The sequence below is a fragment of the Grampus griseus genome, assembly GCF_964374135.1.
Source record: "Grampus griseus genome assembly, chromosome: 2".
Taxonomy (NCBI): domain Eukaryota; kingdom Metazoa; phylum Chordata; class Mammalia; order Artiodactyla; family Delphinidae; genus Grampus; species Grampus griseus.
This window is the reverse complement of record NC_139018.1, coordinates 157559932-157585690: the sequence shown is the minus strand read 5'-3', so window position 1 is coordinate 157585690 and position 25759 is coordinate 157559932. Positions and strand designations below refer to the sequence as shown.

The 25759-nt window shown below is 44.3% G+C and overlaps 1 protein-coding gene across 3 annotated transcripts in view; it reads right to left on the bottom strand.

The window, feature by feature from the left end:
• The window catches only part of CAMK1D (calcium/calmodulin dependent protein kinase ID), a 415759-nt gene that overhangs the window by 60856 nt on the left and 329144 nt on the right, over nucleotides 1-25759 (bottom strand). For all 3 annotated transcript variants that reach the window (XM_082647881.1, XM_082647883.1, XM_082647882.1), the window contains exon 4: nucleotides 774-912. In XM_082647881.1, the coding sequence (XP_082504007.1) occupies nucleotides 774-912 (139 nt within the window). The remainder of the gene's footprint in view (nucleotides 1-773; nucleotides 913-25759) is intronic.

Below are 25759 nucleotides of genomic sequence, written 5' to 3'. Positions count from 1 at the left end.
ATGTGTGCTGGGGTGAGACGTCTATCTTGACTGGTGCCGTGAGTTCTGGGGGCTGGACCTATAACTGCTGTAGAATGAAGCCACTTTATAGCCTCGGGTCAACAGCACAGATTTTTTCCTGTTCCTCAAATTGATATGTTCGATACCTACCCTTGGTACTATGATACCTACCCTTCGGCATCCACAGAGACCCTTGGGCCAAGGTGACCAAGGCCCAGATCCTTCAATGCTATTGGTGAAGGGTGAGTATTTCAAAACCTCATAGGGAAAAGATAAGAATGGAACCGACAGGACATTGGGAGAAGGCTGTAACTGTATGTCATTTAACCCATCTTTCTGGATAACCTTTTATTTCCTTTCTCCCTCACCTCACACCCTCTATCTACTGCTCCCTTTCTTTCATATGGTGGGTTGCACTGAAACAGGGCTGGAATTGGGAAAAGACTGGAGAACTGCACTGGGCAATCTTCACGGCATCCAGGTCTTGAACAAAATTACCCTCTAGATAAGTTTGAAGCAATACACAACCTAGCTCCCCATGGCCCTTTCGCTGTACAGTGGTTATTAAATGTCCCAAACAATGGCCAGCCCCGTTGATCTTCATCATCCTTCAAGCTACCTCTGGGTCCCAAAGACCCTGATGACTAACAGTACACAAAGCCCACTGTATCTACATCAAGGCAACCTCATCCCTCCTCTGGAGCCAATCTGCTCCGACAGGTGCATTGTGGGTTGGAAAGTAACTGGAGGGTGTTGCTAAGCGACAGCCTCACCTTGAGGTCCCTGTGGACAATGCCCATTCTATGGAGATAGTAGACAGCATCCAAGACCTGGCGGATCAGAGTGCTGGCATCTTTCTCTGTGTAAAATCCCTTCTCCACTATCCGGTCAAACAGCTCTCCACCAGATACACTGTTAAAAAAAAAAGAGAGAGAGAGAACCAATCAGTATAAGTTAAAAAAGACATGTTAAATTTTTCAGTGAAAACTACCAATAAGACCTTTCAATATGGTGAAAGACCCAGACTTTATTTCAAAAATTAATCCAGGGCTTCCCTGGTGGCACAGTGGTTGAGAGTCCGCCTGCCGATGCAGGGGATGCGGGTTCGTGCCCCGGTCCGGGAAGATCCCACGTGCCGCGGAGCGGCTGGGCCCGTCAGCCATGGCTGCTGAGCCTGAGCGTCCGGAGCCTGTGCTCCGCAACGGGAGAGGCCACAACAGTGAGAGGCCTGCGTACCGCAAAAAAAAAAAAAAAAATCAATTTTCAGATTTAAATGTTGCCCCCTTATTCCCCAGAAGCTATATCAGGGCAGTGTTTCTATGTCATGATGGTACAGATGGTCCAGGACGAAATAAAGTAAATAAAAATCAACCAGGATCCATGGACTGGCCAGGCCTGAGAAGTTTCTCTTGGCCTTTGCCTCCATCCTGCTGGGACAGCATTAACTCAGGATAACCTTCCAGAATATCAGCATCATCAGTTATAGGGCGATGACACTGGATAAGATGCCTCCTTTGCATGCGAGTATAGCCTTAAAGGTTTGGGCGGTGGGAGGGGTGCTATGGGCAAAGCAGGAAGCAGCCAACAGGACGTCCGGGTTCTTGACCCAGTTCTGCTCCTAAGATGCTGAGAGGATGGGCACTCCTGGAATCTTTGCACCTCAGTCTTTTTATCTGTAAAATGAGGTAGTTAATCTAGTCAACCACTCCCTGAGAGGCACCAGAGCCTTAAAGCCACTTGTGATTTACAAAAAGAGATAGAAGAACGACACTCCATTACATTGTTTTACTTTGGTTTTTGTTGAGAATATTTCATTTCAATTTCTTTGAATTTCAGATTGCATTACCATTTTTGTTTTGTATTTATCAAAAGGGGACCTAGGTCACTAAAGGTTAAAAAGCCTTGGTGGACAGAGACCCTTTCAGCTCTGAGATTCGATGTTGCTCTGAGTTGAACAAAGTAACAGAACTGTTAAATCCTGAATAGAAACAATTCAACTGATACCTTTGCCTTCAAATTCTTGGAGTACAGACTTCTCTAAGAAAAACAATGCTTTGTGCAAATAATTAAGCCATCCCTTGAAATTAGCTTCAAGGGATATATCAGCACTATTTTAATAAAAGAGAAAAAAATTTTCCAAAAACAAAATGAAAAAGGTGTATGTGAAATATTAAGATCATAAAAGTTTCACAAACAACTTTTACATCTTTAAAAGACAGGCCCCAGGAGTGACACACACACATACACTAACACACAAAGCTATGATTCATTTTCTTCAAGTCAACGCAATTAATGTTCAGTAACTGAGCCACTGAAATGTTCTTTTCAAAAAAACTAATAAAACACAATTGCAGCTATAAAAGGCCTATGTATTAGAGTCTTTCCCATTACATATAATCATTCCAAGCCATACTGCGCTTGCATAATGTCTCATTTCCAAAGCAAACTGAGCAATCTAGATAAAAGAAGAAGGACGCTCAGGAGAAATAAAAAGCAATTCAAAGAGTGAAAAGAAGTACAAACAGGGGAGCAACTACATCCTGATGACCATGTTGTCTACATTAACCATCCTTAGGTAAGCCCAGATCCCAAGACATTCCCTCTCAGCAACTCACATCAAGTTCTCGCCACTCTTCATTTTTCTGGAACCTTCTTCCAATGATTTCAATGGAAGAACTTTGCAGAGCTTGAGGATGTATTACAGGAGATGCACAGTTGCCAGGGGTAGGGAGAACCTGCGTGCATTCACTTCACTGAATCATTTATTCAATCATTCATTCCACGTGTACTGGGCGCCCATTAGGTGCCAGCCACCCTGTGCAGCTGGTGCCAATCAAGGTGGCATTAGCTGCACCGGAGGAAAACCCTGCCTTGATTGTGCCCCTCCTCATTCCCTACATCAGCCCACCTTCAATAATGGTACCACTTACTAGTGTTCCAGTGCTTTCTTACCGCTGGGCTGCCTGCTACTCACATCCTCTGCAAGGTGCTGGAAGCCCTCGAGCAACAATGCTCACCCCTGGGACCTCCCTGGTGGTCTAGCAGTTACGACTCCGCATTCCCAATGCAGGAGCAATCCCTGGTGCGATCCCTGGTCAGGGAACTAGACCCTGCACACCACAGCTGAGACCCAGCGCAGCCAAAGAAATAAACAAACAAAGCTCACCCCTTCCTCCACCTCCCACCCTTAGCACTCTGTGACCTGCACTTTGCCAGGTCCCTTCCCTCCCTCAAAACTGATCTTCCCTGCTTCCCATTCTCTCAAAGTCCACCTCTCCGCAATGTGATATAAGGTACTAATAGCCATTGAATAATATTTTCACTGTGATAGGTCAGCAATGCAATAAGAACTGAAGCATCAGAGTTGAAGTTTAAGATACTCCTGTCACATGTAGTGTCAGGGCCTCCATTTTCTGCACGTTTAGTATTTCACTTCTTAAATTCCAAACTGCACCAGAAAGAATGTCATTTCCTTAGAAACCAAGGAACAGGGTGAAAGTTTAAAAAACTTGCCAATAAAAAATGTAACAATACTGATAAAAATACCTTCAAGTTTGTAAATCACTTTATACTTTCCAGAAATCTCCTTAAGCACACATTTCAAAAGGTCATTCTTACAGACGGAATGTTTGTGCGCCCCCGCCCCCAGTTCATATGTTGAAGCTCTAACTGTCCCCCTCCCCCAAACTGTGTGATGGTATTTGGAGGTGGGAATTTACGGAGGTAATTAGGTTTGGTTGAGGTCATGAGGGTGGGGCCCTGATGATGGAATTAGTGTCTCCATGAGAAGAATAAGGGACACCAGAGAGTTTTCTTTCTCTAAGCCATGTGAGGACCTAGTGAGAAGGTGGCCATCTGTAAGCCAGGAACAGAGGCCTAACAGGAACCAAATGTGCCAGCACCTTGATCTTAGACATCTCAGACTCCAGAACTGTGAGAAATACATCTCTGTCCTTTAAGCTGCCCAGTCGCTGGTATTTTGTTATGAGCCTGAGCTAAGACACCCAATCACTTTCAAAATCACTTGTGAACAACCAGAATCCCAGAATCACTGACAAGGAAATACATTTAGAATCGTGGCAAGGGGCCTGTCTCATTTTCAGGCTGGCAGGACACGTGAAGGTTGGGGTGGTGGGCTGCTGAGCTGACAGGTTGTTTGCTTGAGTCAATATCCTTCTACGGCAAGCTTCCAATGTGTGCGGTTTAAAGGTCCTCTTCAGAAATGGAGTTCCCCAATGAAAACATGCAAAGCATCAGAATGTAGTTGGAAGGATCAGCGGTCGGGTGATTGGAGAAAAGGAATAGGACCATAATAACAGGTCAATAAATAAAATTACTTAATGGCAGCTATGGGAGAGAGGTTCAGCTTTAGGGGGATGTAACTATATAGAAGGAAACTGGCTACCAAAGACTAAGGGAGCAGAAGACAGGAATATGGTTTGAAAAATTCTCTACTCCTCTCAATTTGAACTTGGACATTTATTTAGAATAACCTGCCTTTGCAGTGAACGTGGGTTTGCTCAGTCTCTGATCTTCCTTGCCTATTACACTGCACTGCTATCACTGTATGTGAATCTTAACTATGCAAAAACCAAATAGTTGGACGTAATGATCTCAATAAAATTTGTTTACTTGCAAAATTTTAAGTAATGCAAATCTCTTCAAATTAAAAAATAGTCAAGAAACAGAATTTCAGAGTTGCTGGATCAAGTAAACTAAGTTTTGATTCTATACTGTAATATATTCTGTAATGTACTATTATATACAACTTTGTCAGTATACCATGCATCCACTGTTAATACTGGGCAAACCATGTTATTTTTTACATGCACTTGAACTTCATCTGATTTTGGTAGATATTTTCCTCTTATTTTAAGATTTACTGCTAATTATAGTCTAAAATGTTTCATATCTTACATCACCCACATGTTCATTCAAAAATGGTACTTGTGCTAATGCTGAAAAATGGGCTCCAAAAATCTATTCCTCTAGGAGTTAGATTTAATAAAATATGAAGAAGGCCAGTGGAAACCAGAATATGTCACCCTCAAATATGCCTCTTCGACATAAAATTATTTTGAACTGAAGGCAGTTAAGAAGCAAGTAAATGTAAGAGAAGCTCCCACTTTTCTGTCTGAAGGCAGGAAATAAATTCTCCTTTCACTGGAGACAGACTCTTAACAGCCCAGAGTGAAACTGGCAAGTAAACCATGTTCAACTAACCCTTATCATCTTCGTTACACGTCTTCACCATTTACTACCCTTATTACAAACTACTTTGTCTTGTCCATTCTTCACAAATTTATTGTTTGCCTAAAAGGTATAAAAGCTTCCTGCCCTGGTCACTTCTTGAGGTCTTCATTCCCTTGTGAAGCCTCCTGTGGATATGTAAAAATTCAATAAAATTTGTTTGCTTTTTTCCCTATTCATCTGTCTTTGTGAGTTTCATCTTCAGATCCAGCCAGGGACCATCTGAGGGTTAAAGAAAAAAACTTCTTCCTTCCCAAAAAGGCCAAATAGTATAGTGCTGTGCTATTAATATTAGAGACAGGAGTCTGAGAAGTATTAGTGCTGATACTGGGGATGATAAAAAGCAGTGTTACAGCAGATATGGCCCGAAATTCACAAGAATGTCAGATAACTAGGCAGCGCCAGTGTTCAAGACCCGGGAGGCGTGGCTACAGCAGCCACATGGCTTAATGTGCCCCAGAGCAAGGCTGGTTAAAAACGCGTGTTTTCTAAGAACATTTCCCCTGTTTAATCCTAAGGGGAAGGCAGTCCTGAAACATACAGGTTGTGATTGAGACGCTGCAGACAAAGCAGTTTTCAACTGTGAAACCCCAAGGCCTAGATGACAGAAATTTTTTTTCACGCAGCCTGGAGAAAGACAAAGACCATCAGTCTTTGCCTCAATCCAGTCCCGACTTGGCAGCCCCTGGAACTTCCTTCCTCCCATGCAGGGCACCCGCTGTCTCTCTGTCCCCTGATCCTCACGACTTCATGTGTCTTTGGTGCCCTCACTCTCTGCTCCTGGGGGGACACTCTCACCCATTCTGGAACGATTAAGGGTTTATTTCATGAAAACTCTGTCCTCAATATTTCCCTCCTTCAACAAATCCCACTTTAATAATCAAAATACCTTTATTCTCAGAATTCAGTTTCACAACGTCTTCCCAGCCTCAATCTGTTCAGAAATTTCCAAAACACAAACACACGCCTCTCCGTGGAATGGGGCACAGAAATGTAACCCCTTGTGTGCCACTGCATTTTGATTCTGGCTCTTTTCCCTTCTCGGTGTCTGGGTGTTATGGACTGAATTGTGTCCCCCCAGCCCCCATTTTTTTTATGTTGAAATCCTAACAGCCGCCCACCGCCGCCCCCCACCCCCACCCGCCCCAGCCAAAGTACAACTCAGAATGTGACTGTACTTGGAGATGGGCCCTTTAAAGAGGTAATTAAAGTTAAATGAGGTCATACAGGTCTAGTGAGAGAAGACACCAGGGATGAACACAGAGGCTGGACCCCGTGAGGACACAGTGAGAAGGCAGCTGTCTGCACGCCACAGAGAGAGGCTCCAGGAGAAGCCAAACATGCCCACACTCTGATCTTGGACTTCCAGTCTCTAGAATGCTGAGGAAATAATTTCTGTTGTTTCGAGTCACCCAGTGCGTGGTATTTTGTGATGGCAGCCCAAGCAGACTGTCCATATTTGTGTACTGTATCTTTGAATGCATACTCTCTTTATATTTTTTTCAAGCTTTATTGGGGGAAAACATTTTTGCTACTTTACTTGCATTGTATGCCTTTTTATTCACCTAATCAAACAGTCTTGCATCAAGTGATAAAATACGCTGTCCCTGTTTCCAAGGGGTACACAGGCCAGTGTGTATGGGGGGCAGGTGACCAAGATACACAGACAAGAAAAACACAGTACGGATGTTCTGATGTTGAAGGGAGAGGGGGTGAAGGTGTTTTGGAAGACCACAGAAGGCCAGGGGACAGGGCAGGAAAAAGTGAATCGGAGCTGTCTTAAAGGAGGAGCAGTATTTAGTCAAGTGGAGAAAAGTCCAGTGGGCAGGCAGAGTCCAGTCATTTGAACGATCATGAAAAGAGTTTTTGCTGAATTAATTTTCAGGGAAATAGAATCAATGAAAGAAGCATTAAGTGAGCACCTTCTATAAGCCCACCATGTGGCATGCAGTTAGTCTCTATTTGGGGAGCTACAAATTAAGTTCAAGTTGACCATCAAGACCACTAGCAACTAATGACTTGCCAGGCTGTGATCCAGGCTGGCTGACCACAGGACGTCGTAGACGGGAGAAATCCGTGGTTAGGGAAGGTTCCTGAAGGAGGTATCTGAACTTCCTTTGTGTCCTCAGTCTAGCACAGCACTCACTGAATGGCAGAAAAGTGCTGGCTGATTCCTGAAGGAAGGCATTAGGAGGAAGATCATGACAGGCAGGGAGAAGAGGGAGACGCAGGAACGGACAAGATATGCAAAGAAGCCAGACTTATCTGGAAGATGTGACCGGTGAGGATGAGTCAAATCACGAAGGATTCTGGAAACCACACAGCAGAGACTGGATGGGGTGCATTGGACCACACTTAATTCTAAGCTGCTTGTGATCCAAGGCAACCCACTTCTGAGAGAGATGCTACTGAGAGTGTGACCATCTGTGCATGTGGGCGTGGAGGGGAGGGACATCTTGGAACCAAAGTCCTTTTGCAGGGTGTGTACCCTGTCCTCCAAAGCAGGTCTGTCCCTGCCATCCTGGAGGCCTACTGCTTTTACAGTCTCGGTCCTGCAGGCTTCCTACCACCTTTAGATGTGCTCACAACAGCGCATCTAAAATCCATTCCTCCGACTCCATGTCAACCAGCTCTGTAGTGTGCACTGATCTTCCATCCATCCAGGCAACAACTTTCACTGCCTTTGGTGGGGCCTCAGTGATTCCTAACAATCACCTCTCCCTGTTTTCCAGCTACGCCCCTCCAGCTCCCATCCAGCTGCCCCTCAAGGCTGGCCAGGAAAAATGTGGTCACAGCCAAAACAATGGGTAAGAAAGAAGTGAAGGTGTTTTAATTTTGTATATGAAACGTGCTTGCTGAGACTCTGATAGAGAAATTCTACTTTTGCATTACTCAAGAAAAGGATGAAAAGATTTGCTGAAAAAAATTATTAGCATGCTCAAGATTAAAACAGTTAATCTCTTCCATCACCTGTCCACATTCCAAAAAAAGATAAGTTAATTACAAAATCATTTTTATGGGCCCAGCACGCTTCCACTGCACTGCCCTGCTACAAATCATTTTTAGATTTTTGTATTCTAAGATGGCAAAGCGTGTCTTATCCATATTGAATCCCCAGGATTTATGACTTATATTCTAGTGAAGGAGGAAGAGAAAGGAAATAAATGAACAAATAGGTAAATGTGAAACATTCAGAGAGTTCAAAACGCTGTGGGGAGATAGAAACAAGCCTGAGATGAGTATGTGGTGGAGTCACTTTTATGTGGGCTCCGAGATGGCCCCACTGGATGACAGGGAAGAGCCAGCCCAGTGATGATCTGGGAGAGCTTCTGGGCAAAGGGGTGAGCTTGTCCTAAGACCCTTAGGACAGCACAGGTCTTTCTTAAGGTATTTGGGGACCAAAAGCAAAGTCATGGTGACTGGAATCTGGTGGGCAGAGTAGAGTGGTTGAGAGAGACGAAGGCTCAGGTCATGCAGGGCCATGTGTTATGGGTTGAATGTTTATGTTCCCCACCCACCCCCACCAAATTCATATGTTGACCTAACCCACAAAGTGATGGTATTAGGAGGTGGAGCTTTTGGGAGGTAATCAGGCCATGAGGGTGGAGCCCTCATGAATGGGATTAGTGCCCTCATCAGAGACCCCAGAGAACTAGCTGGCCCTACTTCCACATGAGAACACAAGAAGTTGGCAGAACCTGGAAGAGGGCTCTTACCAGAATGCAACCACACTGGCACTCTGATCTTGGACTTCCAGGCTCCAAAACTGTGAGAAACAAATTTCTGTTGTCTATAAGCCGCCTGATCTATGGTACTTTGTTATGGCAGCCCAAATGGAAAAAGAGGCCATGTAAACTAAGATTTAAACAGGGGGGTTATTCTACATCAGATGAGGTATCATTGGAGGGTTTTCAGCCAGGAGACAGGGGAACTGGTTTACAGTTTTCAAAAATCACTCTGGCTGCCTGCAGTGTGGACAATAGGTTATAGAGCAAGAGTGGAAGAAGGCAGATCGTTGCGGAGCCACTGTAGTGATCCACGTGACAGAGGCTGGTGGCTCAGCTTGGGGAACACTGGAGTCTAAGAGAAGTATACAGACATGAGGTATGTTTTCGAGACACAGTAGACAAGACTAACTGATGAAGATGATATAAGGCATGCTGGAAGGAGAGGAATCAAGAACGTCTCCTAGATTTTTGACTTGAGGAACAGCTAGATTATTTGAAAAGGGGGTCCCTGGTGAAAGAGCAAATTTGGAGGGGTTAAAAACAACTAGGGCAGTATTGACCACCAGAACTTCCTGTGATGATGGAAATGCTTTTTCTCTGCAATCTGATGTGGTGACCACCACTCACAGAGAGCTACGGTGCATCTGAAATGTGGCTAGTGCAACTGGAAAACTGACTTTTAAATCTTATTTAATTTTAATTAATGTATTAACTAATGTAAATAGCTCCATGGCACTACCATAGTGGGTTGCATAGATCTTGAGCCTTGGGTAGGATATGGAAGTCTGAGATGCCTGTGGGATGGAGATGTCAAGCAGGTTGCCACAGATACGAGCCTGAAGGTCCTGGGGAGGATCAGGGCTAGAGTTCAAAACTAGCAAGTCATCAGCATGCAGATGGTCTTCAAAGCCAAGAGGGTAGACCTGATCCCCTGGGAGAGTGTAGCTGGGAAAGGGAAAGGCGTTTGAGTGCTGGGGATCCAACACTCAGATAAGGATGAGCCAGCAAAGGACCAGACAGCAGGAGGAAGCAAAGGAGGCGTGTGGGGCCATGGAAATCAAGGAGAAGGGTCTAGTCATCCCTGACAGATGCTGCTGAGAGATGAGGGCAGAGAAATGTCCACTGTATTTACGAAGATGAAGATCAGGGCTGGGAGCGAAGAGCTGGGAGTCATCGGCATATGAGATGCTTCTAGACCTTGGGACTGGAGATGTCCGAGTACAGGATTGGCCTATCTGAGCCTCATTTTCTCAACTATACAAGGGGGAATTATGCCTGATCTAAGAATTAAGTGAGGGGACTTCCCTGGTGGTCCAGTGGGTAAGACTCTACGCTCCCAATGCAGGGACCCCAGTTTCAATCCCTGGTCCGGGAACTAGATCCCACATGCATGCCGCAACTAAGAAGTCCACATGCCGCAACTAAACATGCCGCAGCAAAGATCCTGCATGCCTGCGCAGGCAAAATAAATAAATTAATTAATTAATTTAAAAAAAGAAAAAGAATTAAGTGAGACAATGAAGGGAAAATCCCTAGGCGGACTCCTGGTGTGCTGCAGTGTTTTGTAAATATCAGTGCCCTTCTCCCTTTTCTGCAGGGGATCGGGGGCAGGAGCCAACCACTGACTGACAAGGGATCGGTGTGAAGGGAGCTGCTAGAAACAGGGAGTTGCAGTGTGAGGAGGGTGACATAGGGCTTCAGGCTGAACAGGCAGGAGAGTCCCCTGCTCTCTTCTCTGCTCCATGCAGACAGGCTGGACTTTTTGAAGATATCCACGCACTTGATTAGGATGGAAATCTGTGACAATGTCAGCCTTCTTACGTAATCTTACAACGTTGTATTGTGACTTCTGTCTGTATTAATTAGATGCATTTCTATAACCTTCTATAATGAGGACTCGCAATGTGAGGGTCGCAATGTGACCTCCGATGGCACATTTCCTGAGATGTTCTAGGTTAATGAAATACTGATAGATGTGCCACAGCCCCAGGCAGTGACCTTGTGGTAGAACGTACACAGTATGGGCTTTATATTAACAGATGTTCTTGAATATATCAAATATAAGTTTTGGAAAAATTCTGTAATGAAATGTTTGTTACATACTGGCCTTCCCACCATTAGTTCTAATGAGGAAAATTTCACTTGGCAACAATTTTTTTTTCTTTTGCAATTTTCTAGTATTAAAATAATTTTGCATTTCTTGAGTAGATAACAACTGGAAGAGATTGGAGACGGCTCTGGAATAGGTCTGGAGGATGGCGTGGTTACAGGTAGTCCGTAAAATTGCTAACTCCCATGTAGGGAATTGACAGTTGGCTGTTAAGCACAGCTTTGCCTATCTTGGGTGAGTTTGCTCAAAACTAACGGAGAACAACTATGCAATTTTACATATGCTCAGAGATTCAGAATCTGAAGACAACTTGATGGGGTCCCAGTTTTATGACAAGCCTAAAAAAATGCAGTTAATTCCTTTGTCCAGCTTTAATTTATTATAGGTATTTATATTCATTCTAGTGTTTCTCAGCCAATCTGTACTGAAAATCTTACAGCAGATGCATGGGACAGCCCATGCTTTCAGGTAATATGAGAAAGGTCTAACAGTGCCTTCAAAAAAACACAACCAAAATAAAAATGGTCTACCTGTTGTTCAGACTTCATTAAGTCTGCGGAGTTCAAGTTCACTTTCTATCAATAGCATTGACAAATGTACAAGATCACAGCTGCCGGGCTTCCCTGGTGGCGCAGTGGTTGAGAGTCCGCCTGCCAATGCAGGGGACGCGGGTTCGTGCCCCGGTCCGGGAAGATCCCACATGCCGCGGAGCGGCTGCGCCTGTGAGCCATGGCCGCTGAGCCTGCGCTCCGCGACGGGAGAGGCCACAGCGGTGAGAGACCCGCGTACCGCAAAAAAAAAAAAAAAAAAAAAAAAAAAAAGATCACAGCTGCCCACTGTAGGGTTCCCTGGCTCTGGGCCACCTTTGTACCTGTTGAATCCTCACATATTTTTGTCTTTCTAATTCCCACTCATCATTTAGATCCTAGCTTGAATATCACTACTTCAGAAAAGCCTTTCCTGATCCCCAGACCAGATTAGGTCCTCCCTTCCCCCTGCCCCATTACATTCTCTCTCAGCATCTGTATTTCTGCCCAGCACTCATCAGGTAGAATCGACTGTTGGCATATTTGTCTGTGTAATGCTTGTCTTCCTACTCTGCCCCTGCCTATTCCAGACTGTGACGTCCACGAAGGCAGAGGCAATGTCAACCTCTTCACTGACACTGTTTTAGCCAGGACCTGGCCAGGTACCTGGCACAGACAAAAAGCTAACCAAACAGATGTTGAATAGAGAAAGATTTTGCACACACATACACAAAAAACAAAACAGTGAGTGGGATCTGGATGTAGCTGGGCATGGCATACACAAGCAGTTGTGCAAATCCTCAAAGCTCATGCCACGGAGGGCACAACAGAAGTGTTCTGAGGCCCCCACACCCAGCATGCTTGCTTTAGAACTGTTTAAAAAACACATTTAACAACTAAGAGAAGTTTAAATATCATGAGCTGTGAGGAGGGAAGAGAGGAATTAAATCATCAAATTTATCCATCAACCCACCCAGCCATCCATCCACAATTCTCCCAGGCACCTAAACTTGCTACTGGTTTGCATGCTCTACCTACATCTCTCCAATCATATCTCCCCTTGACCTCTTCTGCTTTGCGTTTTGCTTTTTTTGCCTGGAAGAGGCACCCTCACTGAAGGATGTTCTAGGGCCCCCGACGCACCCAGTGAATGGTTCTCCCACCTGGCTGGTCCTGGCTTTGCCCAGGTACCCTGAGCAGATGAGACTTCGTAAATTCCCCTCAATAGAAGATTACCTAAAAGCAACTAAATAAGAGAACCCTTCAGCATATTTTTATAACCATCCGTTTAAAAATCATGTCAAAAATCCATTTAGAATGATTTGCTGAAGGGTGAGTTATGAGTGATATAGAGCAGGGTGTGGGGACACAGTGACCCCCAGGGTGTAAGTGCCTGTCTGGTACTGTCATGACCTAATCCGTGCCCCAAGGACTGGATGGGGCAGATCAAAACAGACCAAAGCCGTTTGCAGAACGAAAGCAGTGAAGCCATCAAAGTTTGCTGTCATTTGCAAATTTTGATTGATAACTGTTTTAAACATTCCCTTGTAATTGCACAAATACACATTATACACTGAAATGGCTTCTTCAGTTAATTTGCTCTTTTAGAATGAAGATAATGAAACAGACAAGGTTCCAGACATTTCACTTAAGTATCCACTATCGCTCTCTCTCACTCAGGCCAAATTCCTCCAAGTCTGAGAATATATAACAAAACCTCCACTCATAGACTCACATATTTCCCATGTGTTCCAGTCCCTTATTGGGCAAAAAGAATTCTTGCTGATGGACTTCCATTTTTTTCTAGCACCCACACATTTACCCTCCACATGTAGCAGAGTGAAATAAGATGTATCACGGCATTGAATGTGATCACTGCAACATATCTGAAGATAACATATGACAACCTACAAAACCTCATTATGGTTGTATTCAGTATGAGCCTTAACATTAAAACAAAGCAAGGTTTTCTCCAAAGTGAACAGGTCTTCTACAGATGGATACTGCTAACCCCAAGCAACGAAGAGCAGCCTTGTGAAAACCATCCTGAATCTGGGTGGTAACTTACTACCTCCGAGGCACCATGCCCGAAACGTAGGAGCTGCCATTAAACAAAGATTGACAGTCGAAGTGTGGGTAACTGGTAAGACCTAAAGTTCCTGCTTTCACACCTGAAAGTATCTCCTTATAAAAACAAACTGTTTGTTAAAATAAGAGTATGAAACTTTAGTTACAAACAAATTTAATAGAGGAAACAGAAGTCATGGAAAGGATTCGGGCCTCTTCAGGCCACTCCTCGCTCATCATCCACCACTGCTAATGAACATTTGGGGCCTCTCCCTGCTCCGTCTGCTGCCAGCAGGAGCTCTGAGACGTGGGCGCAGTAAAGAGCCCTTTCTGGTGGTCTGTGTATATATAGCCGCTGTCCTTGTCACCAGAAAAATCACTCTGGTCAGCCAATGACCCCAGATCAGAAGCTTGTAGCAACTACCAGTGGTGTTTCAGGTTCCAAAGAGAAAAACTCCTTCCAGGAACTCTCTTCCTTCCCTCTTCATGTCCTCAGGGGGGACTCTGAGCCGCACACCCTGCCTGCCCGTCCCTTTCCTGACCCTGAACCTGAGTCCCTGGGTTCACATGAGCATCCTACGTCTTCCCCGCTCCGCTCTCTCAATGTCTGGGCGTGGATGACTCTTCACTGCTGCAGCTCCACAGCGGACCTCGGACAGAATTATTCCTTTCTCAAGATTATTCTGAAAGACACACCCAGCATGCTTGCTTTTGAACTGTTTAAAAAACACATTTAACAAATAAGAGAAGTTTAAATATCATGAGCTGTGAGGAGTGAAGGGAGGAATTAAATTGCATTGTCCTGGGCCAGACCAGAAGCCAGGATAACGTCTCAGCTTCCCTTTGCTGCATCTCTGACCGAGGTTTTGACGGCTGATTTTATTTGTCAGTTTGCCTGAAACACAGGGTATCCAGGTATGTGGTCAAATGTTATGCTGGGTGTGTCTGTGAGGGTGTTTGGGGATGAGATTAACATTTGAGTTGATGAACTGAGGAAAGGACACTGCCCTCCGCAATGCGGATGGGCCTCAACCAATCGGTTGAAGGCCTACATAGAACAAAAAGGTTGAGAAAGAGGAAACTCCTCCTGCCTGAATTCCTTCTAGTTGAGCATTGGTATCTTTCCCGCCTTTGGACTTGAACCAAAATGTCGGCTCTACCCAGGTGTCGAGGTTTTGAACTACAACTACACCACTGGCCCTCCTGGACCTCCAGCCTGCTGACCCTCCCCTGCAGATCTTGGGACTTGTCAGCCTCTAACAAAGTGTGAGCCAGTTCCTTACAATAAATCTCATGTGTGTGCACATCCTATTGGCTCTGTTTCTCTGCAGAACCCTCATGAATATATTAACTAATACGGGGACTTTCAGCTTCCGGGTCTCGGAAGCTTCTGGGAGTTTATAGGACTCCTTGGCTTAACCCCAATGCATGGCATCACCTGCTGTATTCAGGAAGATAAATCCCTGGTCTCCAAATGTAGGGACCTTGGAAGCCAACAGGTCAACCCTCTCCTTTTACCAGTGAGGGAAGTGATGCTCTGAGCTATGGCGTGACTCACCTGTGGTCACACGGTTCACAGATGGCATGGCCCCTCGGCACTGCCTCATGGTGCCTCCTGTGAAAAGACCCCTTTCTCAGCAAGTCTAGTCACTAACCTCTAAGAGAAACTGGAGAGCAGAAAAGACAGTGTGGGAAAGACTGGGAATCACAGAGGTGGCCCGGATAGGAAAACAAGAAAGAGAAAGTGGTTTCAGGAGTTGTCCATCTATTAAGAGATCCCCACTCAAACATTCTCCTGAGTGGGAATGGACAGTGTGGAAAACTCACATTTCTAAGTGATTTACCACTGTTCTAACTTCCCCCTCCATTTCCAGCAAGCTTTTCTAAGATATATGAGCCCCAAGTGGGCGGATCTGAGATACAGTATCTTATGTTTTTACTTTTACAGGTAACACAGGCATCGAGCCAAATTCCAAGTGTATCTTTGATGACAAAAATGCTGCAAAGCCAATTAGAAGTCTAAAACGCCGTCCAAGTGCCAAATGGGCCCTAGGACACACCTTCAACAAAGCTGCTGGTTTTGATTTGTGGTTTTCTTGAACAAAGTTCCTTCTCAGCCTAAATTTGGCAAAACAAAAACACCAACGAAAATCCGCATACAGCACCACTAAAACCCCACAACTGCCTTAGGTAGAGACTCACTTTCTTATTGTCTTCAGTACATTCTGTTTCTAGTGTTTTCACCTGGTGTGCGTGTATGCATGTGCATGCCCGTGTATTCAGAAATGACTATGAGCTCTGGTCAATCCGGGTCTTACAAGTCAGCAGGTCCTCCTCAATGAGCGAGACCGGGATGGGCGCCCTCTTGGTCTCTCAAGGGTCCAGCCCCTCAGCAGCGGCGGCCCCCAAACCTACTCACGGAGCATATACAATGCGGCTTGGCAGGCACAGAACTGAGAGTCTCAAGCATAGAACTCAGCTTTTGTTTTTTTTTTTTTTTTTGCGGTATGCGGGCTTCTCATTGCTGTGGCCTCTCCTGTTGTGGAGCACAGGCTCCGGACGTGCAGGCTCAGCAGCCATGGCTCATGGGCCCAGCCGCCTCGTGGCATGTGGGATCTTCCCGGACCGGGACACGAACCCATGTCCCCTGCATCGGCAGGCGGACTCTCAACCACTGTGCCACCAGGGAAGCCCAGCTTTTGTTTTTAATGTTCACATTTCTTTGCCGCCAGCATCTTTTAAAATGTGACCTTCTGTTTCATACACGCTAAGATGGCTACCATTTTAAAAACAAACAAAACAAAAAGATGGAAAACAACAAGTGTTGGTGAGAATGTGAAGAAACTGGCATCCTCAGACATTGCTGGTGGGGATATAAAGTGGGGCAGCTGCTCTGGGGAAAACAGTTTGGTGACTCCTCAAAAATTAAACATAGAGTTACACTATGACCCAGCAATTTCATTCCTAGGTGAATGGCAAACATTTTTCATATTCATTTATGTTCACATAAAAACTTGCACATAAATGTTCAGAGCAAAATTATTCATGACAGCCAAATTTCCATCAACTGATGATTAGATGAACAATAGTGGTATATCCATGTAAGTCATACAAGGAAATATTATTCAGCCATTAAAAGGAATGCAGTACTGATACACAGTACAGCACTGCAAACACAGTGAAGACATTACACTAAGGGAAAGAAACTGGACACAAAAGGCCACATATTGTATGATTTCACTTATACAAATTGTCCAGGATAGGTCATTCTACAGAGATGGAAAGTAGGTGAGTGGTTGCAAAGGCTGAGGGGAAGATGAAATGGGAAGTGACCACTAATGGGTACAGAGTTTAGTATGTGATGAAAATGTTCTGGAATTACACAGTGGTGACAGTTGCACAATCTTGTGAGTATACTAAAATCCACTGAATTGTATTCCTTAAAAGGGTGAATTTATGGTATGTGAATTATATCTCATTAAAAAAAATGCCTTCTTTTCTTTTTCTAGGCTCATTATTGTATCAATAGGATGACACATGTGCACAAGACATTTATACCAACCCTAGAAATAGCTTAGTTTTTTGCCTTGGCCATTTAACAGACAGAATTTTCCACTCTGTCTTCGTTTTTCGGTTGTATCTTCTCCACATGTGGTCGTTCTCTCCTTTCTGATGACATACAAAGGTGGTCTCTCATTGGAGCTACCTACCTCTTTTAGGACAGCCCTCCTCGTCGACTGCCTGCTGCCTACACACACCTATACCCACTTAAACCAACCCTCTGTCTCGAATACAGATTCTTCTCTTGAGGAATAAAGCAGAAGAACTATAAAGCACACACCTTTGTCAGATGTGTTATTCTTAGACAACCTTTGGGAATAAACCACGTTCTCTGGAAACAGCCTTTAGTCAATTACATCTCCCAAGGTCTCCTATCACGTGACCTCAAATAACTTTAATGGTACCTCACTCACTCAAAGGAATATGAATTTCTTTTTCATTCCTATCAATAGATCCCTTCAGCTAAAAACTTAATTGCATTAAAACCTCACTAAAGTGATTTGCTTCAAAATATACCAGAAGTCATTTTTAAAAGGGAATATGCTAATTAGGGTAATAAAATGTTCTAAAAGTGGATTAGAGTGATGGTTGTGTAACTTGGGTAAATTTATTAAAAATCACTGATTTGTACACTTAAAGTCAATGAATTTTCTGATATATAATTATACTTCACTAAAGTTGTCAAGAAACAAAAAAATAAATAAGGCAGGGTGGTAGAAGGCAGGGGGGTAGAGCGGGGGGAAGTGGGTAGAGGTAGAGGGAAAGCAAGGTGGCCCTTAGGCTGACAATTAGAGGAGGCTGGGTGATGGGTAAATGCAGCGGATACTGCTGGTGTTGCCTCGTGCGCCCCCTTCAGGCCACCCTAGTCCACAGTTCTCAGAACTGGCTGTTGAAACTGCCTTGCAACTAACTCCCCTCTTCCCTCTGCCCTGTCCTGCTTCCTTCACTCCTGGCAGATGCTGATCCCAACAGCTCTTCCCAGAAAATCACCTACCCCCAGAGCTCTGCTTCAGAACCTGTTTCCAGGGGACCAGACCTAAGACAGAGGCTTATTATACATTCTCTCTACAGTTTTAAGTGTTTAAAAATTTTCATAACAAGCAGTAAAGAACAAAACAAAAAACATACACCTAGAAGTTCCCCAAAGTGAAGTACTACAAACTCCAGGAAAATTACACCTGATATTTCACAGATGCTGTAGCCAATACTAAATCTGTCATTCGATGAACTCTGAGTCAGAAACCTGCTGCCCCATTATCAGTGTCTTCCCTGCTCTTTCATAAAGGACTGTGCAATGCATTCACCCATCTGTCCAGAAGGATGTGTTGAACTCGGAAGGGCTCTTCTTACCCTGTCTGCACTAGTTCCAAGAGTGTCTGTCCTCGTCAAACATGGAGAAGGGAAAACAAGGAAATCTGAGCGTATGAGACCCTCAGAAAGGCAAAGAGATACAGGAAGGTCTTGATTTTAGAGTCCAATTTTCCCCTACGTTTAATATAATTGCACTCTGCTAGAAAGCCTGCAGGCAAGAGGATAAGAAGATTTCGGTGATTAAATTATTTAAAGTCTCTGATATTGTAGCATTTTGGACAGCATTCCACATATTTTGTCTGTTATATCAAAAGGATGATCTGGAAAATCCCCTTTCCTTAGGGAATCCAGGAGCCACTGATTATCTGACATTGCTTTGCTTAAAAGAAATCCCAAGTATTAGAAATTGTTTGTTGTCTTACCATTATTAAATCCCATTGGCCCATTACATGAATGCCAGCACTATACTAAACGTTCTCAAACAAAGAGATGTAAATTACTGATTTTGTTATGTGCAGGAGCTCCAAATAATACCTAGCAACCTAGCACCATGGAGTGTGCTGTCTGATGCAAAAACAGATCTTTCCTAAGAAGGCAATGCCTTCCAAATTCTTGCAATTTGCTCCAGAACTGTCTCAGTCTACCTATTCGTGCCTTGTCCAGTGTCTCATCTTCTCCAGTTGTAACCTCACCTATCTTCATCAGCCCATCCTGCCTACCTCTGGTTCCAGCTTCTGCTTCTGATCTTGACATGGTACCTACATCATGGTACCAACATCAATGGATCATTCACTTACAACACAGTCCTCTCCTACATGTGAATTCCCCCCACAGGCTGGCCCTTGTGCAAGCTGTCCCACAACCCCAAACCAGGAGTGGCAGGAAGTGCTGCCCAAGTGGAAAGAGTTTTGGGGCACAGGCACAGAAATGCATAGGGAAAAATCAGGAAAATTAAACCCCAAATTATGTGATGAAATAGCAAACCGCGCTACTCTGCTACCATGCTATTATAAAATATTTTTACAAGTTAGGAAAAATATTTGGCATAAATAATACCACTTTTCAACTCTTAACCACTGTCAATCTTTATTTTTAAAAAATATTTGTGTAATCAAAATGGCAACATGTGTTTTCTACTGTCTTACCCCCAAAGAACCCCCAATCCCCCATACTGAGAGTGCCTTTGTGGAAGTCCAGGGGTCCAGAGGAGATGTTCCAGCACATCACTGGAGCAAAATAAGATCTGAGATTGTACCCAGTGAAAAGGCGACAGGAATAGTTTCAATTTACCCATGTAAATCTACCCAGGTCAGCACAGCTTAGGACTAAGAGAACTTCTCAGCCTGTGATTTCTCCCAGGTGGTAAAGTGAGACCATGTGAGTGAGTCCCTGGCTTCCCCAGCTGTGCAGGACACTGTCAGAGAGACCCACTTCTTTCTCACCCTATCCAGAAAACTGTGGTGTGCTGTATGACTGTAGGACAAGGAGAGGCTGCAGGGCTCTTGGAGGGCAAAAGGACATGGATTCTACCAATTGCTTTGCTGACTCTATCAGGAAACCCACCTATAAGCCACTGGGGATACGATGCCTGCAGATCCATCAGTTCAACCATGAGTACTACCAGCGCTCCATGTACCTCACCCACACACCGCCTTACCCTGTGGCTGGCTCCCATGCGTGCACATCCCCAATGGTGGAGACAGCAAGACTTCGCAGATGGCTGTGAGCATGCTCAGGAAGCTGGCCCAACGCTGTGAGATTGGGAGAGAGCATACAAGCTTGAGGTGCAGCACCACCCTAGGGGAAGCAAGCTCATGGGAGGCCGTCAGCACCCAGCAGGACTTTGCAGGATCAAGAGAAGGCGTACAAAGTTGAGAGTTCTCCCACAAGGGGAAACAAGAGGTGTGAGGTGGGAGTATCCACAGAAAAGGTGTGAGAAAGCCTCAGAACCCCTATCAGGGCTGATGGGAGGTATTTCTCTCCTGAGGCCAGTCAGTAAAGACTGGAAACGATGACCAATTCTTCAAACGTGAACACAGCAGTGCGAGACTTCAAGGAATATTAAAAAATAAAAGAAACACGACACCACCAAAAACATACAATAATTTTTCAATAACTGACCCCAAAGAAATGGAGAGCTGCAATTTCTCTGGTAAAGAATTCAAAATTGTTGTTTTAAGGGAGCTCATTGAGCTATAAGAAAACAGACAGTTCAACAAAATCAGGAAAACCATACATGAGCAAAATGAGAAGTTTAACAGAGAAATGGAAATTGAAAGAATCAAATTCTGGAGCTGAATTTGAATGAATGAAATTTTTTTTTTTTTTTTGCGGTACGTGGGCCTCTCACTGTTGTGGCCTCTCCCGTTGCGGAGCACAGGCTCCGGACGCACAGGCTCAGCAGCCATGGCTCACGGGTCCAGCCACTCCGCGGCATGTGGGATCTTCCCAGACCAGGGCACGAACCCATGTCCCCTGCATCGGCAGGCGGACTCTCAACCACTGCGCCACCAGGGAAGCCCTGAATGAAATTTTTTAAATGTCACAGAGAGCATCAACAATAGACTGGATCAAGCAGAAGAAAGAATCTGTGAACTAGATCACAGGTCCCTTGAAATGACCCAGTCAGAGGAGAACAAAGGAAAAAAAGAATGAAAAAGAGTGAATAAAGCCTACATGAACTATGGAATACCTTTAAGAGAAATAATTTTCACATTATTGGAATCCACAAGGAGAAGAAAGGGAGAAAGGGGCAGAAAGCTTATTTAAAGAAATAATAGTGAAGAACTTCCCAAACCTGGGGAGAAATCTGAATATCCAAATTCATTAAACTCGTAAGTTCTCCCAAAATTTCAACCCAAAATGATACTTTTGAAGAAACCTTATAATAAAACTGTCTAAAATCATAGACAAAGAGAGAATTTTAAAAGCAAGAAGAGGGAATGGAAGAGATCACGGGGCAAGCGAAATGAACGGCCACCAACCACACCAAAGGCCCGTCTTCATCCAAAGAAGGTGATGTTGTGTATATGGTGGGTTTGGAAGGCAGTCCTCTATTATGAGCTCCTTCCGGAGAACGAAATGATTCATTCCAACAAGTACTGCTCCCAATTAGACCAAATGAAAACAGCACTCGACAAAAACTGTACAGAATGAATCAAGAGAAAACACATAATCTTCCATCAGGATAACACAAGACCACATGTTTCTCTGATGACCAGGCAAAAACTGTTAGAGCTTGGCTGGGAAGTTCTGATTCATCCACTGTATTCACCAGACATTGTACCTTTGGATTTCCATTTATTTAGGTCTTTACAAAATTCTCTTAATGGAAAAAATTTCAATTCCCTAGAAGATTGTAAAAGGCACCTGGACCAGTGCTTCACTCAAAAAGATAAAAAGTTTTGGGAAGATGGAATTATGAAGTTGCCTGAAAAAAAAATGGCAGAAGGTAGTGGAATAAAAGGGTGAATGTATTGTTCAATAAATTTCTTGGTGAAAATGAAAAATGTGTCTTTTATTTTTACTTAAAAACCAAAGGAATATTTTGGCCCACAACGCTACAAAGACCAGTATAGCGTTAAATTCTGAGCAGTCTACCACAGTAATATGGCCTATAACAGAGGATAAGAAAAGGGGAGGGGGGAGGAGAGGAGAAAAGGGAGAGCATGGTCCTTCTCATGGGGAAGAAACTCATGGGTTACTTGGAGCACTAGAGGCTCCACAGAAGCCCTGGCATTTGGCACCATGATCAGACTCTCGGGATGAAAAGAGGGCACGTTTCAGGACTTGCTGCAGACCTGGTTGTCCTCCATAACAGCTCCCCCGGCAGCACAGCCTTCCAGCCGCTGCCAATTCTACACAAAGGGACCCACAGCGCTCACTGGCTCAGCACGTCTTTAAAATTCCTCAGCGTGCAGACAGTGGAATTTCAATCAGAGTCAGCTCATCCTTCTTTCCCCTGCAACCTGAGCATGCGGCCAGCCATCCCTCAACCCTATAGCAATGAAATATTGGGTGGGGAGGGTATGAGAAATGCAGGGTTTTTAAAAAGCAGACTTTCTTTTAGTTTTAGGTTCACAGCAAAACTGAGGGGAAGGGACAGAGATTTCGCATTTATCCCCACCCTCACACACGCATAGCCTCCCTCATTATCAACACATGCCACCATTGGTTACAACTGATGAACCTACAACGACACGTCATCGTCACCCGAAATCCACAGTTTACGTTAGGGTTGACTCGTGGTGTTGTACGTTCTGCGTGTTTGGACAAACGTATAATGACATGTATCTACCATTATAGGGTCGTACAGAGTATTTTCACTGCCCAAAAAATTATCTGTGCTTTGCTTATTCATCCCTCCCTCCTCCTTAACCCCAGGCAAACACTGATCCTTTTACCATCTCCATATTTTCACCTTTTCCAGAATGTTAGTGTAATCATATGGTGTGTAGCCTTTTCAGGCTGATTTCTTTACTTTCTTAATATGTATTTAAGTTTCCTCCATGTTTTTTCAGGGCAAGTATAGTCTTTCATTTCATTTCTTTTTCTAAAGAAAGACACTGACCGACTATGCCGCCCCACAACCTGTTGGTATTAGAACCGGCCAGGCTGCCAGCTGCTCCTTGCTGCAAGGTCAGAGCAGAGTATTCTACATGGGGTTTGGTGACCTGGACCAAATGGTGCAGAGAGAGGGCCACAGATGGATGAGAGTGTCCAGCTCCTTCTATGCAGACACACTTCTACCAGTGTTATCGTGTGGATGGTACAATGCAGGACAGTGGTGAAGGTTCCAGGCGCTGGAGGTTGAATCCTTATTCCTCAACTTCCAGCTCCTTGAATTTAGGTATCATGCTTTACCCTCTAGATCTCATATCTGTAAAATGGGTGTGATAACTGTGTTATTGTACAAGATCATTAGGGGGATTAAATAAGATAATGTATGAAAGACAGACACAGAGCAAGCACTCTAGAACTACTAGCCATTATTATTATTGTTGTTGTTACTATTATTATCATCATTTTATCATTATTAGAAAGCACTTCTAAGCAAATGCTTGGGATCATATCTTCGTGTCACAAATAGGACTGAGTAAATTTAACTGCTGTCACAAATGTTTACTGAATGCCTATTTTGTAATAGGTGCTCTGTGAGGTGTGGGGAAGGAGAGATCCAAAGCCCCAAATCCATCCTCCTATGGAACTACTGCTTACGCACAACCCATTCCAGACAGCAGGCTTCAAAGTCCTTAGAAAGGATGCAGGCAATACAGAAAGAGAAAGAATATTTAATATAAGAAAAACAAAGCCGAAGAAGAAAACAAAACAAAGATGAGGGGAGGGGAGAGGCAAGCACGGGAAAGCCACGAAGTTCTCTGCCCCCGGCGAAAGCGGTCACACATGTGGCTCTAAGATTTTTCGGCAACCAAGTCCAAGAGGTTTGTGTCTAGAATAACATGAACCAATTGCTCAAGGGAAGCACGAGACACGTTGGACCCGAATGGAGGCCACTGCTGGGGGCGTCATCGCAGAGAATCTTAAAGAGGCTTCAGATCTGATCTGCTCACCTTTGAACCTCTGGCCTTTCAAAAATTTTAATTTAGAAACGGATCATACATACAACAAACGTATATATGGCTATTTACGGTTTTGAAAGTCACAGTAAAATGAAGGTTTCAATGAGTTGGCTGAAAGCAAGTTCAATTCAGGAACCAAGAGCATTTGAGCCAAATGATTCCAAGAAACAAAGGCAACTGAACCTTAATGTAGCAAACGGCTGCTGCTACCTGAGAAGAGAAAGACCAACAGCCATGATGCTCTCAAATGGAGGCACAGGGTCTTACGTGAAGATTCGGGGCAAGGGAGTGACACTGTAATGATATTTTAAGTAATTACTACGTGCCAGGCACTGTGCTTAACATTTTATCATGTATACATTATCTTATTTGACCTTCATGACTTCCCAGTTTTTGGGGTATGTGCTATCGTTGTCTCCATGCAACAGGTGACGAAACTGAGAATGAGAGGGTTTAGTACTTGCCAGATAGTAAGGGGCAGAGATGAGATCTGAAATGAGGTGCATTTCGGCTCCAATGCCAACGTCTTACGTCCATCCTAAGACACAGATGATCTCGCCAGATGCTAGCACCATGGTCCCTCATTGTTGCTGTCAACTATCGGCTCCAGATCACTTCCCCCTTACTTTTCAATGATTTTATTAGCTCTTTGTTCACTGTCTTCTTCTCCAACACCACGAATGATTGGTCATTTCTCTATGCACAGATTGCCCTGCCCGTGCCTGAGTCTCTTGGGTTCTTGAATGGAGGGCCTCTCGGATCCTTCAATGATTTAGTCCTGCACCCTACCTCACATGCCTTCATGCTCCTGGTCATACCCTGGACCTTGTCATTACTAATAACTGCAACCCCTCCATAATCTTAACATCAGGCATCCTCCTCTCTGATCTCCACCCTCAATCTTCCCAACCTACTCCTTCTGGTAGCCGGGACCCAGCAATCCTTCAACCTCACTGGACCTCCAATCCACCTTTTCTATCTGTCATCTTTTCACTGTCCCCAGTCACCTCCACACTCTCCCTTTCTCCTTTAACCAGCCTCAATTCCATAGCCAATCATTGTAATCACCCCCTTCCACACTCCCTTGCTCCTCTCCTGTCTCAGTTACTTGGCAAAGCCATGACCCTGGTTGATCCAACTCTACCTACTCTGTGCCTGTACCTGTGCAGCTGCACATGGTGGTGGAAGACACACGTGATAACTGGTCCCACTTTCAATTCCTGACCATGCCTGGCAACTGTATTCTATTTCCCTACATTCCATTCCAACAGACAATCATTTCACGACTTCTTTCCTCCATTCTCTGTTTTACAAGACTTTTAGTAGATAGGATCCGGGTGGTTTCTTCCTTCCCTGACAAAACCGAAACAATCAGAAGAGAATTTCCAGGGACTTTCACCACCTAAAGCATTTGTAACAAGTTATTCTGCCCTTTCCTAGTCAACTATGTCTCATCCTTCTAAAGCCAATCCTCCTTCCCGTTCACCAGATCTCATGCCCTGGTCCAAGGACCACATCTGAACAATTCTCCCTAGTTCCCTCCATAGGATCAACTTGTCCTCTCTCTGCTGGATCATCCTCACCGGAACACAAGGATTCTCATTAAAACAAACAAAACTCTCATCT